Here is an 18,675-nt window from a genome sequence, read left to right as displayed (position 1 = left end):
TCGTCTTTTGGTTATCACAATCATCTCCCATTTGGATGTTAAGGGTGCGACAGACTACCATCTTATTTTTTTTTCTCTTTTTTTTTTGAAATACCTGTAAAAAAAATACTCAACACTCAAAAGAAAAATTAGCAAACCTCACCATTAGTCACTCAAAAAGAAAAATCAAATTCTCCATGAGGTAGAATTCAGTCTTGTGAGTTCTTTAGTAGAGTCTATATCAACCAATTAGAAAGTGTATGAACCGAAACTACCAAAGAGTCCTAATTTGCACTAAGATGCCAAAAACTGACGAGACACCAATTAATTTGTGTTGCACCGAGGAAGAATTGTGCACACCTTAAAATCCTACTAACACAAGAAACAAGGTGTTAGATAGTGTAAAGGAAGAATAAAGGCAAACAAATGAAAACCTACAGCTAAGAATCAATAAAAATTGCTGAAATCGAAAAACCCGAAAAACTGCGGAGTAACTTGATAACTTCGTTCGAGGTGTTCCTGATCTCCAAAAATCACAAAATTAAGTCTGGAATGTCCTTAAATATTGAATTTTTGGTCAGGAAAGTTTGGGCACCAAACTCAAACCGCTGAATCTTTTTTAAAATTTTTATTGGATTTCGTCTTTTTGAATTTTTTTGACTTTTTCGACTGACTTTTTGCGGGAAATATTTTTTATATTTAATCACAGTTCCAAAAATATGTATGTAAAATTTCAGATCAATCGGACAATGTTTACCCACTTAAATGAATTTTTTTCAAAAAAATTTTCTGGGTAAAACTGCTGTTTGTAGTTTAAAAAATAGAGATCAGTTTAAAAATCAACCAAGAACACCCAAAACGCCCAAAATCTGATACTAAATGATAGAAGGTTACGCGCGGACGAAGATCGAGTTGTCAAGTCACGAGAAAATTCCTACGAGGCTCTAGACGATCAGACCTGAAACGAAACAGAGAATTGAAGTTAGATTCGATTAGATCTGAAATAAAAACTATCAATGAACAACAAGAATCAAAAACACCCTTAGAGACGGCTATTCTTGGAAACCAAGAATCGATTTGAACTTAGGAAGTAATATCCCCAACAGCCGGTCCTATCAATTACGAAAGAAAACGAATTAGAATTCAAATCAAAGAAAACAATCAGATTTTAAATAGAAAATCAGGGATTTGGGTCGGCAAAAAGAAAAGAAAAAATTCAGGAATTAAAATGGTTCTTGAAACCCAAGGAGACGTTGATTCGCCCAAATCGAAACAGCAACTAATTTTCCTCAAAAAATTCCAGCTACCGAATCAATCGATTTGAAAAGAAGAAATAGGCAAGAACAATGAATTTTAGGGATCTTGAACGATCTTTGCTGCCAATAACAAGGGGGGCGATCAGATCTTTAATGAAGAAGGGGGCAAATTAGATCTTGGATGTTTTGGAAATTCTGAAACGCAACAAGAACAGCAAACAAATTAATTAAATAAAAATCGACGCAAGCAGGATTTAAAAAGAAAGAATGACAGCAAGAAATAAATATAAGTCCTAAGAAGCCTTGAAATCGAGAAAGATTTCACAACTCCCTTCAAACGGCTCTAATCTCCCTTCCAATGAAGAACAATGGCAAGAAGAAGGCTGAAGATGGCTCCCATAATAAAAAAGATTGTTAAAACTACTTCTAAAGAAAACTCAAGAGAGAATTCTTAGAGAAAACTCAAAGAGAATTTCTACTCAGAAAAATCTAAAATTTTTAATGTAATGTAATGTGTGTCACAAGGGTGGCCGGCCATGCCTATAAATAGGCCTTATAACTATTTCCTAATCTCATTAGGAAAACTTAAAAAAAACCTAATTAACAAATTTAAGAGGGAAATTCGGCCAAGGCATTCTAATGGGCTGCTTGGGCCGAATTTTTACATATAATACTCCTAAAGTCTAAAAATTAAATTAAACAATTAAAATTTTTACAAATTGGGCCACTTTAACAATTTGGCCTGATTTTCAACTAAGTATGGTTTGACTTCTTGGTTGGGCTTGGAATCCTCTTATTGGGCCTTGCCTTCAAGAACTTGGGCTTGTAGTCCATCTCCTACCGAAATTGGCTCGTTGATGCTCGTAACGGAGATCCAATGCGCTTTGGCTGCAAGATTCGGTTTCTTGGACCAAGATTTCCAAGATTTGAAATCTTGATTTTCTTGATTCTTGAAATCGCTCCAAACAGCAAATTTGGGCCAAGATTCGGTTTCTTGATTTTCTTGAAAACAAGAAACTGAATCTTGATTTTCTCTTTCTTTCGTGTACGCATCTAAGGCCTTTGTGACTCGTATCATTTACTATATGTTTATTTGGCTAGCATGTTTAGTGTGTATGCTTAGGCTTTGGCCAAGTTGTGGCTGGATTACGCCACATTAAATTTATAAAATTATGCATTGAGATGGTAAATGTCTAGATGGAAATATGCTTGTGATCATAAAAGGGTGGTAAGGTTTAAAGTTTGTAATCTTTATTAAAATGGTTTATCATGTGGCTAGTCGTCAAAAAGACTAGCTTGCGACTATGGTTGAGTGTAATGTTTATATCTTGTGTGATATGCATAGGAAACGGGAGTGAAATGGAAATGACATACTACATTCATGCTTGAAGTGTAAAATGATGCAAAAAGGGGAAGTTAAGTTAAACGATAAATATGTATTAGTATTGAGTTTATGAAATTGAATTGTACGTGAATTAAATGGAAATTGCAAATGATATGATTTGAATTAAATGAATTATTGTGGTATTGAAATGTATATTGGATTGAGAAATTGAATTGAATCGTGAACATGAGAATCGTGAGCATGAGAATCGTGAATTAAATTAAATGAAAATGAAGTATTGAATTGCATGAGTATGTATTGGGTCTCAGAAGCCCTGTTTGTTACAAATATAGTATTTTGAAGTTATAACGTGAAGATTTATAAAAGCATGTGAAGAGTTTAAATTTGAATGAAATTTTATAACTCGGTTTAACATGTTTATAAGTGTATGTGTTTTGGTAATGTCTCGTACCCTATTCCAGCGTCGAATACGGGTAAGGGGTGTTACAATGTGACATCGCCAGATTCGGTCATAACGTTTAGACTGGATTTGGGGTGTTACAGGTACTGTTAAAATTAGGATGCACGATGGGATGAGTATGACACTCTCAGATGTCAGGTATGTACTTGATTTACGAAAGATTCTCATCTCATTGAGTATTTTAGACTCAAAAGGTTGTAGAATCAATATCGAGTTGAGCGACATTGAGGTGTCTCATGGAGCTCTTATTTTGTTAAAAGGTAAAATAACCGGCAATCCTTATATTCTGGAAGGCTCTACAGTGACCAATGAAACTGGACGTCCCTTGTACGTTACGGAGTCGAAGTCAACTCGTTTGGAGCGGAGACAACTTGGTCATAGGAGGGAAAAATGTATGATCACTTCGTTGAAGAGATGTTCTCTTTTGGATGCAGGTTTTGAAAAGTTAAGGTACTGTGTTCGTGAGAATCAAACTCGGGTTAGTTTTGATTTGGCAATGCATAAGTCGAAGGCTAGCAGTCTTCTAGCTTCTAAGCACAGATTCAACTCAGTTAATTCCCTGCATAATTCAAGATAGGCCCGTGGCGGGCTTTGGCAAAGATGGCATTGTGAGAATTCGTGTCAAGGTGGAGATTGTTAGAGTTGTGTGACCCAAATTCCTATTAAATAAGAGATTGCTTGCAAGTAAGTTAAACAAAATATATTTTCTTCCTAGAAGATTTAGTATTTATTAATATAATATATTTATCATTTATTAGCATAATTTATTTGACCTACGAATTTAGCCTAATTAAGCTCTTTTACAACCTTAGAAAACACACCCATTAAAAGATTAGAACTCATAACATTTTTGGAGAATTTTGTATTACGTTTTGAGGGTTCTTTGTTTTCGGCTTTTGAGGTCTAGTTAACTCCATCTTTTGTACTCTTCGTTCGTTTGCCATTATAGTAAAATTATCTTTAACTGTGATTTTTATCCTCTTTTGAAAGGTTTTTTCACGTTAAATTTGTGTGTTCAAATTTTCAATTTCTTTCACTATTTTACTGATTCGTTGCTTAATCGAGTCGATTCCCAACACCCACCAATAATGACACATCAATGCCTCCAATTCTTTACAAAAAAATATTAGGAGTAAAAAACAGGACATTAACTATTTTAAAATATATGTATTAAATAACTTTTTCCTCATATTATTATACAATTAACAAAAAGTAGCTTAATATAATATATTTACTTATTTAAAATTCATTTTCCTCATAATTTGAACTAATTTTTTTAATATCAAATATATTTTAAATATTATTAATTAATTTCTAATCATAATTTTTATTATTTATCGAATATTATTGTGAAACATAAATTATGTCCTAAATGTTATGCATGCTAGAGTTTCTACTTTCTAGTAATTTGCACGATTGCTTTTATTATTGTTAGTTGATTCCAGCCGCTCACCGCTCTGGTTCCACTTCACTGAAACAGTTTCTTTCGATGCGGCGTTGTCCTCATCTACGTCTCAAATTCCTTGCCGCCACTGCTACAGCCGACACCGCCGCCATGTCCTCTTACCAACGTCCCGTACTTCATCTCTTCTCAAACACATTGCCCTGTGTATTATATTTCCATCTATGTGCACTAACATTCAAATTTCTAACTGTAACAGCATCGAGGCGGTCGAAATCAATGGGGCAGAAGCTTCTCCGACCGAACCAACAGCGGCGGAAGAGGCCATCTAGTTACTGGGGATTCGAACTTGGACTCTGTTGGAGAAGCGAACCTAGGTTTCCGTCGAGGAAATTTCTCCAACCAAAACTCCTTTCAGTCTCAGCAGTTCGGTTATAACCCTAGGCCTTCATCTCCTTACAGCCAAAACCAACAGTTTTTTCGCCAACCTCCTCCGGCTCGTCCGTACAACCGTTATCAACCGCCACGCCATCCGTTTGGTCAAAATCCAGCGGCTAAGCCTTTCCGTCCCCGCAATTCCAAGCCCTGGGATTACCGGGAATGGAAGTACGCAGGAACTCCGCCGCCTCCGCGTTCTGGTAATTAATATTAGTATGCTTAATCTCTGTTTTCCATCGCTTCTGTTTCTTCGAAGAGAAAAAAAGAACTTTTAAAAAAGAAAATATCGTGAATTTGTTCCTTTTCTCTGTAAAAGAAATTTAGCAAAATTTTGAAGCAGACAATCAAATAGCAGAAAGTAGTAACAGCAGAAACCAAATTGAAAGATAGCTTATTTAGTTGGTTTGATTAATTTGTATATATATCATTTGCAGATAAGTTTGTTGTCCTTTCATATAATGTATTGGCGGATTACCTTGCTAGTACCCATCGGAATCTTTACTTCCATATACCTTTCCATATGATGAATTGGGAGTGGAGGATGAGGAATTTAATGTTTGAGCTCAGTTTATGGTCAGCTGATATTTTGTGCTTTCAGGTTATCCTTTATCCCTCTTCTATGTTTCAGAACTGTAATGAAGTTTGACATATGCGAACAAAATATGGAGGCCTGTAATTTGATTCCATTTTTATCTTGAAAATTATTGATTTGCTAGAAGCTTGCTCTATCTATAATTAGTATAATAAATAGGTTGTAAGTCCAGTCCTTAGCATCTCATTAAAAGGTTTTTGTTTTTGTTCTCTTACATCTGTTTACTTTCTGCATACCGCCACCAGCATTGATAAAGTTTTGAGGCCTTTGAAAAATAGATGAGCAGTAAATGAGTGTTTCCATTAGCGACTTAATTATGGACTATAATGACTACCATTCTCATGGTAAAAGCAATGTTGTAGGGTGTGCTAGGGTTTATATTCTTGCTAACTTGGCCGGGAGTGTCTTTATTTACTTATTTTTAAGTGTGACTGGTTGTTCCTCTTTTGGCGGGTAGCTAACGGGGTGTATTGTTGTTTAATATGAAATGTTATGTTTCCTTTTACTATGTTTTCAGGAGGTTGATAGATTTCATGACATGGAGGAGCAGTTGAATTCCATGGGATATAATGGCATTTGGAAGGTTTGCTATGTCATGAATTTTAGAGATAAAAATTCTATCCTAACTGTGACTTCTGTCTTCCGTTTGTATTCAACACTGAAATGGCATGCTTTTACTTGATGTGCATGCAAACAACCTTGCCCTGGAGAGCAGAACTCTGACTTATTTATTGGGCCATTTTGCAGATGCGAACTGGGAGAGCAGTTGATGGTTGTGCAATCTTTTGGCGAACATCAAGGTCATTATACCTTCACATTTTATTAGTCTATAGTGGTGTGAGGTCTAATTTGTTGATTGGTGATTTGGCACTTTATTTTATTTACTGCATGAATCTTATCAATTATCATCTTAAACAGCAGGTCAGCTGTTTGTTTTATTGCTGCTGTTATGCATTTTGTCATATTCAAGATCCACGCTACATAATACTTGCTTTATTAATGTGCCTTGCAGTTGATTGCTTTCCACTTTAAAGCGATGCAATATTATAGGTCATAGATTAACACTGAGAGAACACAAACCATATTTCTAAATCTATCTGCCATGATCTCAGAACAAGTGGCTACAATAGCGAAATTACATATTTTTAAAATTAATATTTCCATATAAATATATTTATGTGAATGTAATTGAGATATTTGTACATGTATACACATCGAAAAATAATTAAAAAAATACCGATAAACTTGAAACGATACATCACAATACATCGTTACCAGTATATACTAGTACCAGAACGAAAATGGTACGTTCGTACTGACTACTTTGGTTAAGCTATGTATTGCTTTTATCCATTTGAGATTTTGAATTCTTTGTTTTTCTTTCAGCCCTCTCAAACTTTTGTTTTAGATTATGTGATAATTCCTTGTTGATTTCAGATTAGACCCCTTATCACATATTTCATTGGGTATTGTAGCATTAATATTCATCTGATGATTTTCATATTAGGTTCAAGTTGCTTCATGAAGAATCTATAGAGTTCAACAAGCATGAACTTCGAGATAATGTTGCCCAAATATGTGTTCTTGAGGTCCACTACAACTTTCTCGTTCAATCTTGAAATTGCAATTTTAATATGGTTTTTGTGGTTGGATTTCATCTTGACTTTCTTTGTTTTCCTTGACATGGCATTAATTACTATTTATTTACTCTTTCCCCATAGTTGTTGAGCCAAAGTCCCCCCCAAAATACAGCAGCACCATTAAGAAGGTAATAAAGGAAGTTTATGGTTTAAATCTAATACCTTTATAACAGAATGTCATGTAAATTGTTTCTTATTTAATTTGACATGAAATTTTCTTGTAAGGGTAATCTTGAATCAAGTATTTATATTCAGAGACATTATATACGGAGTCCCCAAAGGGACTCTGTAGATGTAGAATTTCAAAATCTAATGTGGAGTTATGAGTTCAAATCTTGGGAAGGGTGGAATCTATGGAGGGCTACCTTTTATTATGTAGCATGAGACCTTGTGTGCCAAAAAATTTAGATTACCTACTAGAAGAGTTAAAATCCAGTTGTTTTCCTACCATTTTTCGTATGCTTTTTGTGTTTTGTCATAATGGTGCTTAATGTTATGGATCATGATTTGGGGCTTTTTGCTTGTGCTCGTATGCCGTATGTGCTTTTCTATTAAAACAAAATTGAATTTTGTATCATTCAATTATTAAAAAATATTAGCATTTATTTGCAGCTCAACAAATTCAAATAAAGTTGTCATTTGTAACATTCACGTGCTATATAATCCAAGAAGAGGAGAAATTAAGCTTGGCCAGGTATTTAATTTTCTAGAGCTAGTTATTTGGTATCTTTCTTTTTCTACTTTTTGAAATGCTTTTCTTGTCACCTCCTTGGAGGCCTTGATTATTGATTACACCACATTCACTATAAGAATCAATCTTTTTGCTCATTTGCAAGATTTTCAAGATTGATCACTAAGCATTTCGTATAACTTGAGGTTATTTTGCCATGTCAAGTTATTTATTTTTGTGTACATATTTTGCTTGAGTAGCTCTACCTTTTATGATGTAACACTTACGTAGATTTTGTTGCAAATGTGGTGTAAAATCCCAAGATCTATGCAAATATCAATTGTGGATAGCATAGAGCTCAAAAACATTTGAATTACTTTGGCCTTGCTTATTTAGTTGGAGAAATCATCAACTGCTTGGACTCACTAAAATAGGAGCCACAATCATGTCAACATGACATGGTACGGATAAGGGTACCCGGTATGGGTTGGATTTGTCAAACTCATGATTGGGTGAGAAGAGCAAAGAAAGAAAGAAGAAAATGAAGAGAAAGGATGAGAAAAGAAAGAAAAAGTTATACTAAATTCACGAAAATCAAGGGAGTAAAAGTAACACATTAGAAATGTTGAGAGAAAGATGATAATTCTATTGATTTGTGTGGTAGTTATACACGTGTTATAGGTTTTGTACAAGGAAATAAATCAATGTAATTAATCTAATTAATACCTAAAATCTACTATTCCTACTGATCAACTAATCTTGTTGATTCTGCTTGTAGCACTCCCCTCAAGCTGGAGCATAGATATTGATCACGTCTGTCTTATTACATGCATAATCAACTCGATTTCCATTCAATGTTTTTGTGAAAAAATTGGTGGGTTCTCGTGTATTTACATAACCAATGGAGATTAAATTGTCAAGAACTTTTAACTAATGAAGTAACAATCAATCTCGATCTGTTTGATTCTCTTATGATAGGATTTTAGGGTGATAGAAAGAGTGACATGATTATCAAAGCAAAGTTTGTTGGTGATGAATGCTCCATCCCAGTTTCAGCTAACATATGATGCATTCATCGTAGATTGATATGTTTGATTCTCACACGTAGACTGAGAAATAACTCTATATTCTGATTTTGCGCTTGACCAGGATAGGACATTCTACTTCTTGCTCCATGATACTAAATTTTCGCCAAAATGATACAATTTTTGGTAGATCTACAACATTAACAATATGAACTACATACACCACAAGGAGAATGATACTAGTTTTTTTCCGCTTATAGAAAATTGAGTGGTTATAATTACAATTTTTCAGCCCAAACTCTTGAACTACCTCATTGAATTTGCCAAACCATGCTTGAGGACTCTACTTTGTACAAAGATTTCTTCGAACAACAAACCTTCCCATACTCTTCTTGAGCAACAAACTTAAGTGGTTGCTCCACATAGACTTTTTTTTGAGACCACCATGACGAAAAGCACGTAGCAGCTCGAGCTTTAAGTCGAGCCATTGAGTCATTTTGATTAACTTTGACCAGAAAGACCCATTTGCAACCTGTTGCCTTACCCTTAGGTAAATTTACCAAATCTCGTGTGTGATTGTCATCGAGAGCTTGTATCTTTCAAGCATTGCTTCATACGAACCAGGATGAGACAAGGATTCTTTAATTGTTTTAGGAACTAAGATAGAGCCTAAAGAGGCAATCAAAGATCTAGAGGAAAGGGATAAGTGACCGTAGAAAAACAAAACTAGCAATGGGATAAGTAGGTTTCGGAAGGGTACATTGACGTTTACCTTTTCAAATTCCAATTGGTAGATCAATATCATTTGGCAAAGGATTAGATGATGAAGTGATTGGTGTAGGACATGTATCATCGGTCTTTTTTCTTCAAGAGTAGACTTGAATAATTGGTGGTTTATTTTAAACTTGATGAACATTGGCAACTGTTTGCTCAACAGGAGAACTAGCCATGTCAGACCCACCCTCGGATTGCTCAATAGAGGATTTGATTCTTCTTGATACTTTTGATTAGGAGAAATAGTTTGTGAAAAGAATGGTATTTGCTTAGAAAATGCCATATCAGTTGAGACTAAGTATTTGTGAAGATTTGGAGAGTAGCACTGATAGCCTTTTTGAAGTTAAGAGTGGCCCCTAAAAGCACATTTGAATGCTTTGGGGTCTAGCTTAGTGAGATGAGGTTGTACATCATGAGCATAACCGGTGCTACCAAACACTTTGGACTTTACTAGAAACAGTGTTTTAGTAGGAAAAAAGACAATGCTGGAAATCTCACCACTGAAAACTGAAGATGGCATGTGATTGATCAAGAAGTTGGTTGTAGAAATAAGATTTGCCCAAAATGGTTTGGGAAGCTTCATTTGGAACATTAGCACTCGAGTAGTTTTGAGAAAATGCCTATTCTTTCTCTTTGCGACATCATTTTGAGATGGTGTATCAACATAGTAAGAAAATAGGAAGACCGGTGAGGAATGATTCATGTAATTCTTAAATACATTTGACTTGTATTTTTGAGATTATCAGTTCTTAATACATGAATAGGAACATTGATTTGGGTCTTAATTTCAGCATAAAGGGTAGCAAAATGTGAAAATGCCTCAAAGTGAGTTTCCATGAAATAAATCCAAATCATACGAGAGCAATCATCCATTAAAGTAATAAAGTAATGAAACCCAATTTTAGATAAAACAAGATGAGGTCTCCAAATATTTGAATGCACCAACTCAAAAGCAAATTCAGTTCGCCTATTAATTTAAGGGCTTAACGAGCTACGGTGATGTTTTGCAAAATGATAGGGCTCACACTCAATTGAAGAAATATTACAAAACTGAGGACACAACTTTTTCAAGATTAGTAGAAAGGGGTGTCCCAATTGACAATGTGCTTCGAACGAGGAGGCGATGCTAGAATGAGCAACTGTTCCCATTCATTTTGTAGAGGTTGTCAGACACATTTCCCTTGACAATTTCTATCTTCAATAATAATGTTTCAAGACACTTAATTTAAATGCAAGTATTTCAAAGTTAGTATTCATGACCCGATAGAGGGTTATTGCTAAAGTAGAAATTTTGTCGATGTTACAACTCTCCCTTAAGAAATTTGGTTGTCGGAATTTACTTGAATCGAATAATTAAGGAGGTTGCTATCGCACTACTTCGCTCCGTAGGTGGCTTCTTTGATGTTGTGATTTCTTAATAAAAACCTTCACTAAAAGAATCTTGTTTCTCAATTCTTTGATTTCTCGTATTGGGATCTATTTATTCCTCCCTATAAGTCAAATCTGATTGGATTTCAATCATATTGGGGTAATGGAGTGGGAAGGATTAGATCTATATCTTCTCAACATTGAAACATGAAATATGTTGTGAGTTTTTTCCAGCTCAAGAAGTAGAGCTACTATAGGTTATCAGGCCAATAGTTCAAGGATCTTGTATGGACCAATAAACCTCAAGCGTAGCTTGCTTTTTTTTTTTATGGTGACACTTCCATATGCACTATCACTAACATTGCGTTCAACATCCTTTTGTTTTTAAATTGGTACAGGATTTTTGTTTATTTGAAGCGACTTTAATCTTTCCTTGATGAATTTCACGTTTTCTTTGATTTCCCTAATTAAGTCTGGTCCTACTAGTCTATTTTCACTTAGCTTGGTCCTATACAATGGAGCTTTCATTTCCTTCCATATGAAGCTTCGTATGGTTCCATCTAAATGATAGATTGGTAACTAATGTTGTACGCAAATTTAACTAATGAAAGATATCTCTCCCAACTTTTGAACTAAATTGCATTCCCTGGTTTTGGAAGATTCACAAGTATCAAAAGGGATTTAGCAATTTCCAACAGAAGGCTATTCTTGTCGGCCACTCCTTTTTGTGTATCCAGGACAATTGGTTTGATGAATTATCTCATAGGACTTAGCATAAGTTCCAAACTTGTCTCTTGTGCTATTATCAATTATTAGAATATTTATCTTAGCATAAAATTGAGTACAAATCATCTTATGAAAAGATTGAAAGCATGAAAAAACATTATTCTTTGATTTTATTAGACACCTAAACCATCTTATTGCAATATTAAACAAAAGTAACAAATCATCAACTACCAGACAATGATGTAGTCCCTTTTGGTCCTTAAACATTAGAATAGTCATAAAAGGTTTATTACTTCTATTATTTTGTAAATGATAAAAGTTTCTCATATGTTCAGCTTACTTACAAGTCTCACAAAAAAAAAAAATCAAAGTGAGTCTTTAAAAACAAACAAAGATATGATTTTTCTTGAACAAAAAAAGATGGATATCTAGTTGTTTGTGCCATTGTATTATTTCTTGGTTGACATCCTTGTTTCTTCCAAAAGAACTTAATATGGATTAGAACCTCGACTCCCCTCTAACGTTTAAGCCATCATGCAACCTATCACTACCGTTCCTTTTGTTTGAAGGTACTGAAAGACACAATGATCAAGAAAAAAACCCTCAATTTTACAATTTAGAGTTTTGATAATGGCATTGATGAGTAAAATATTTAACATGAAACCGAGGGACATGAAGTATAGAAGATAGATATTGGGGGCATAGATAACATAACCTGTTTTGGATACAGGAGTAGAAAAACCACTAGTCATTTGGACGCCATCCCTTTTTAGACATGGAGAGTAGTTAAAAAAGTCTATAGTGGTTCTTGTCATATGTGCCTATTTGCTTGATTCAAATACTCCATGAATCGGTTTCAGGGTGGGCAGTAAAAGCATTACTTAACAAAAAATGGATGTTGCATTAGAGGAGTCGTCAATACAGGACAGAAAATGCTTGAGATGCTGAATTTCACCAGAAGAAAGGATATCAGTTATATCTGTCTCCTTAGAAGTTTCTTAGATTCTTGACAAATTTGCCGGAGTCATTGTTGACTTGGCTGTTTTCCTCCACGACTTCTAGTGGGTCTGTCATGTAACTTTTAGGAAGTATCCTTGGTATGTCGCGACTTTCCACAATAATCATAACGCCATTAATCTTTCTCAAAATTGTTGGCTTTCAAGCGGTCAGCCCAACCTTCTCAACTAGTGCTGTTTAGAACATGACACTTCTACTTCTTGCTGGACATGGGAATATGTTTTGCTCAAGAGAAGGAAAAAGGGGGTTTTCCAAGAACTTGAATCTTCATGGAATTATACTCATTGTTCAACTTGATTAGAAAATCATAAACCCACTCCTTTTCAACCAAAATTTGAAATTTGATTGCATTTGGTAATAATCAAGTTCCTGTAGTAAGCCACTGAATTCAAGAAAAGTAATGAGAAATTGTCATCACCTTGCTTTGTGCTATGGACTTTATCCCAAAATTCAAAGATCTAAACTTCATTCTCGTTCGTTAGTAGGTAAGGTTGCATTTCATGTTTTTTCTGCAATGTCATATGCTCAGGAAATTTGGGGCTGCATAGAGTTGATAAGCCTTGCCATAACAAGTGAGTTCTCTAAGTCTCACTGATTAAAAGGTCGGATCTTTTATCAATGGTTTCCACTTATCACCATTAATATAACCTTGCAATCCTCTAGTCAAAATGATCAATAAAAAAGAAAGTGACAATGCAAGGTATTTGTTCCCATCAAGCTTTGCAAGACTGATTTACAAAGAAGGGTTAGTGGAACTAGTAGCAGCAATTTTCTTATCATCTGGTATTTCAAATAAAAATGCAAAAGAAAAACCAAACCCAAAAATATCCTTTAAAAAAAGTCAGTTGGCCTGCGATGAGGTTGCGGCTCCTTTGAGGGTGGTGGTGAGAACATAATAGAAGTCTAAATGGAAAAGTGCCAAATTTGGCTATCTATGGTTTAAGAGAATCTGAAAAAAAATTGGAACCCTAAATCAGGATTTAAAGCTGATACCATGAAGAATCTTCAGGATTTTGAGAGAGAAAAACTGAATTGAATTCTCGTTTTGATTTGAACAGATTACAAAGGTATTTATACACAAAATTGGTGCCTAACTTAGGAAATAAAGTCAATACACTAAATAAAAAATCCATACATATTAGCCTAAGAATCTGTCAAGATTAAGCTGTCAGCAAGATTGTGCTAGGCTATCAATTAGTCAACAGTACTAGGCTATCTATTAGTCAAGAGTGCTAAGCTGTCAATTAGTCAACTATGAATAATAATCATTTCAATGTTCTTACCTCTGTTTTTCTCAAACAGGTTAGGAGGCTCCTAGAAAGAGCTCATTCTGTTTCAAAGAGTTGGGATAATGCTCCAGTAGTTCTTTGTGGGGATTTTAATTGTACTCCCAAGGTTGTCATGTCTTTACATATTAAGCTTTAGTTAAGCATGATTTACATGGTTCATTTCTGTTTATAAATCTCTGTATTTTTCTACTTTGGTAACTTACAAGGACCACACTTTACTTTCGTAACAGAGTCCATTGTACAACTTTATATCAGAGCAAAAGGTAAATATGTTTATCTTTTCTCTCTTTATTTCCTTGATTGATGAATATTGTAATTATATATTGTTCGGGGCAGTTGGATTTATCAGAAGTGAATAGAGATAAGGTGTCAGGACAAGCTTCTGCCGAAATTCCTCTGCAGACATATAATCCCAATTCAGGGTGGGTAACACTTAAATAACTTTTGGGTACACTGCTGATTACTGAAAATGAAAAGCTCGCAAAATATTACAGGGCTCAGTCTGGTAATATTCCTGCACAAGTTCCTCCTGCAGTAGATATCAAGCGAATTGGTGTGGATAAAAATGATTCTCACTCTGATACGAAGAAACAAAATAATCTAGACAGAAATATGAAAGATGCTACTGTAAACATGTCTGGGTCCAGTGAGACAATGCAGGATTTGTCAGATATGTCCTGCAACAATTTGCGAATGGGAGGCAATGACAGTGCAGAATATGATGAAGTGACAGAAATTCAGTGTGGTGCAGTTGATATGCAAAGGCTTTCTCCTGGCCATTCTTCCTGTCCTGAAAATATGTGCTCCGGCATCACTGAGATGGAGCACATAGGAACAGATGTTACCATCCATTCTAACAATGGAAAAGCGTTGGATGACATTGTGATGAACAATCATTCTAACGGGATTACAACTGATCCTGAGTTGTTGAGTACCTCCCAGTCAGAGACTTCTTCAACTGAACCATTATACCAAACTCACTCTCTTGACGCAATTGAAGTTTCCCCTCATATCTTAGCTTGTCAGTCGTCAGAGTCAGTTGCTAATGATCACAGGGATAGACGTCCAGTTCCTTCTCAAGTTGACTTCTCAGGTCTGTCTGCTGGCACTGACATCGAACTAGAAGAAAAAATGGATAATTTGTCTCCTGAAGAGCATAGCAAAACTATGGTAGAAAGTGAAAATATTGTTGCAGGCAATAATGCATTTGTGGATGCATTATATGGTAATCAAGATAGACATCCAACAAACTCTAGTCAATCGGTAGCATCAGACTTGGATCATTCTTCAATGGAATTTTTGAGTTCCCAGGACTCCCAGCTTTTGCTACCAAGTGCTGATGTTCTGGATGATGTATTGCCTTCCTTGGATTCCGAAGTTGCTGAGATTGAGCAGACTACTTACGATCCATCATCATGGAGCCCAAAGGAATTAGCAACTGCAACTGGCAATGAGGACTGCAAGTTCCTGGAGCACCCTCTGCAGCTTAAAAGTACATATACAGAAGTCAAGGTAGATCACTGTGGAGCTATACTTTCTTAGTCTTTTCAGTGATCAGATATCTGCAAGCATAATGAGTATAATGGGTTAAAATTTGGAACTCTTTTCCACAACTCAGGATTCTCCTGGTACAAGAGATTCTTATGGAGAACCCCTTGTGACAAGTTACAACAGGCGCTTCTCGGGCACGGTTGATTACATATGGTAAGTACTTCTCATCTCATGCTTCTTAGATTATTGGATATATTTGAGTCATCAGATATGTAGTCAAGCAGCGTTCACATTTGACCTGGATATAGTTTTGGGTGTTGGACATTTATACACCCTTTTTATTTGGGTATATAGAAAGAAATTCAATGGGGAATGGAAATTTCAACTTTGGACTTGCCCACCTCCTTAGGAGGGCTGACAATGACTGTGGTGCAACCTTGCCTACCTTACTTTCCTTTGGGGGATAGTATATATGTTATCCAAGCCATGCATTTTATTTTCATAGTACCCCATCAATATGTGCTCATTGCTTATAGTTATTGAGGCTTTTCTTATGAGACCTTTTCTTTCATTTCTCATGGTCTAGTCAATTGAAATAATCAACTAGCTTTTTCACCTTCATTTAAAAGTTTTGGGTTATAAAATAGTGCTGATATGCATGGTTAGTATTGATTATATCAATCACGGTGATCTATATTCCAGGCGTTCTGAAGGTCTTCAGACTGTCAGGGTGCTTGCTCCAATTCCAAAACATGCTATGCAATCGACTCCAGGGTTTCCAACAAAGGTATAATAATAAACCTAGTTCATATGAAAGTGCTATTTCTCTATGGTAAACAGCAAATACTCTTCTTCTGGGTAACCATAGTTCAAATGTATATAGCGATTTATAATGACTTAAATTAGACAAAAGAAAACAGAAGATTCAGATTCAAATTGGATTATATTGAAATTGTGTATATTACATATACCCCAGCTTGAGGGAATTTTGTAATTTGCATTTCTCTTTGCTTTTAGTCTGGGGGTATAAATTTTTCTCAGATTTAACTGGATTGCACTTTCAGTAGGTATTTTTCTTTTTTCTCTGTTTTCTCAGAAATGGGGTAGTGATCATATTGCATTGGCAGCAGAGTTGGCATTCACAAAAAGCTTGACCAATCAAGACCCCAAGAGTTAAGTGGCTAGAAAGGGGTTTTTTTTATGGTGGTTACTTGCGGGGTTTTCTAATCTCACTTGTTGTATTATTGCTGTTATATGTCGATCTGTTTTACCGACTACAATTAGATATTTTAATTCATCAGTTACTAATTGTGGATGAGAATAAGTAAATACCAGATCCTCCTGGTTGTCATTTTGCATAATTATATATAGAGATCTTGGTAACATAGTTGGGACAAGTCTCAAGTTCAGCAGCTCACAGGGCAGATTTGGTTAGATCGTCTTTTCTTTGTCACAACATGCATGTTCTTTTGTTACCTGTTGGTACTATCTAGTAGATCGTTGCATGGTTATTTGAACTGGACTAGATCAGTTGGATATCAGTCCAAAGAAAGGTCTCTTGAATCGATATGGACCGATTGAAATGGACAAAGAATTGGTTCAACTAACAATTAAATAAATTTTAAGTATAAAAAATTAGTTCAACTAACAATTGAATAAATTTTAAGTATTCTTTTTATTTTTAATGATTTATTAAGTAAATTATCTCAATGAATCTGATCAACGAATCGGTAGTTGGCAATTGATTGAATGGAATTGCTGGATCATAGTCACTTACCCCCATAATTAGAAATCTATTAATCGAAGTGATGTGAACAATTATAGTTGTGTACTTTTTACTAATTTAGTTTTCGATATTGAATATAAATGTTTATTTTTATTATTTAATAAAATATTTTATATCATCGTCTTTATTAAAAATGATATATATAATGAAAGACTTTCAATTCATAATTAAATAATAGTACGATATTAAAAAAGTATATTTGTAAAATATTTAAAAGATGCGCATATTTATTAATATCTTTTATTTTTACAATTGATGCAAATAAATTAATGATATTATCAATGTATTAAATAATAATGTTTTACTCGGTTGCTACCAAATGTTTCATTTGTGTTTGTCGTGTAGTTATTTGTATATTACATTTTTGTGTATGCTTCTTTTTGTGTCTTCTTTGAGGATAGAATTGATCTATGTTTAAATAAAAAAAATTGATTAAATTGAATAATTCAAATATAATGAAAGTGTAGTAAAGATGAATCATCTAACTCTTATTATGAATTCTAATAAAGGTGAAATAAATTTTCTTGAACATTAAATTTTGAATATTTTTTTTGAGAACTGAGATTAGATTTTGATTTGATTTCGATATGTATGCTAATAATAAATAGAATTGATTATGACTTTAATGTATTAAAATTATCAAATTAACTATTAATTTTTAAATTTAGCGTTAAAACTAAATTCAATTTTTTAGTTTTATTATTAAAAATTATTCTTAACATTTCATATTTAACTGTTTTTTAATTTAATACCAATTAACGATGTTATTAATCAAATATTAAATTCAAATTATATTAAATATAAACAAATTAAATTTTATGAATTTTGTTTAGAATCTACTTATCAATTGGGATGATATTATCATAAAACATTTTTTTTAAATTTCTTTATAGTTTATTTTCATAAGTGAAACAACTATTTAGATTATTAAATCTTATAAGTGTATTATAAAAAAATGAAATGAATTAAATAAAATTTTAAAAAAATTAAATTCCTAAGTAAAACAAAAGTATATTTAGACAAATTAAATAAATCAGACTTCCTAATAAAATAAAATAAAATCTAATTTAAAAATAAATACTAATAATATTACAAATGTATTTAATTTTTTATGTCTTGTGCTTCAATCTATCATTTTCATCACATTTTTTATCTTAATCATCTTCAATCTATTATCCGCATTATCATCTTCAATTTATGTTAGACTTTTGATGTAATTAATTGCTTTGGAGTTATAGATTATCTAAACAATTATAAAATTATAATGATAAATAATAAGAATTTATTTTTGTAAATTAAATATTTTTATAAACTTATAATTAATAATTATATAGTAGTTAGAAAATAGCATAAAGTAAAAGTAAATTTAATAAGGACATATTATTATAAAATGAAACTTTCACATTAGACAAATGAA

General features: G+C 33.8%; 1 protein-coding gene across 3 annotated transcripts; it reads left to right on the top strand.

The window, feature by feature from the left end:
• Positions 1-4,421: 4,421 nt before the first annotated feature.
• Positions 4,422-16,869, top strand: LOC107918026 (carbon catabolite repressor protein 4 homolog 6). 3 transcript variants are annotated; one of them, XM_041099309.1, is made up of 15 exons: positions 4,422-4,616; positions 4,702-5,080; positions 5,315-5,478; positions 5,990-6,055; positions 6,220-6,272; positions 6,980-7,061; positions 7,194-7,240; positions 7,725-7,806; positions 13,995-14,087; positions 14,212-14,244; positions 14,318-14,403; positions 14,476-15,493; positions 15,600-15,685; positions 16,175-16,259; positions 16,569-16,869. In XM_041099309.1, the coding sequence occupies exons 1-15, from the start codon at positions 4,530-4,532 to the stop codon at positions 16,647-16,649; spliced, it is 2,442 nt and encodes an 813-aa protein (XP_040955243.1). In that variant the 5' UTR covers positions 4,422-4,529; the 3' UTR covers positions 16,650-16,869. The 3 variants fall into 3 exon arrangements, with proteins under 3 accessions (XP_040955243.1, XP_040955245.1, XP_040955244.1); XM_041099310.1 differs by lacking the exon at positions 13,995-14,087 and having other exon boundaries at positions 4,433-4,616; XM_041099311.1 differs by lacking the exons at positions 13,995-14,087; positions 14,212-14,244 and having other exon boundaries at positions 4,427-4,616.
• Positions 16,870-18,675: the final 1,806 nt, after the last annotated feature.

The sequence above is a fragment of the Gossypium hirsutum genome, chromosome D08 (assembly GCF_007990345.1).
Source record: "Gossypium hirsutum isolate 1008001.06 chromosome D08, Gossypium_hirsutum_v2.1, whole genome shotgun sequence".
Taxonomy (NCBI): Eukaryota; Viridiplantae; Streptophyta; class Magnoliopsida; order Malvales; family Malvaceae; genus Gossypium; species Gossypium hirsutum.
This window is presented reverse-complemented; position numbering and strand designations above follow the sequence as displayed.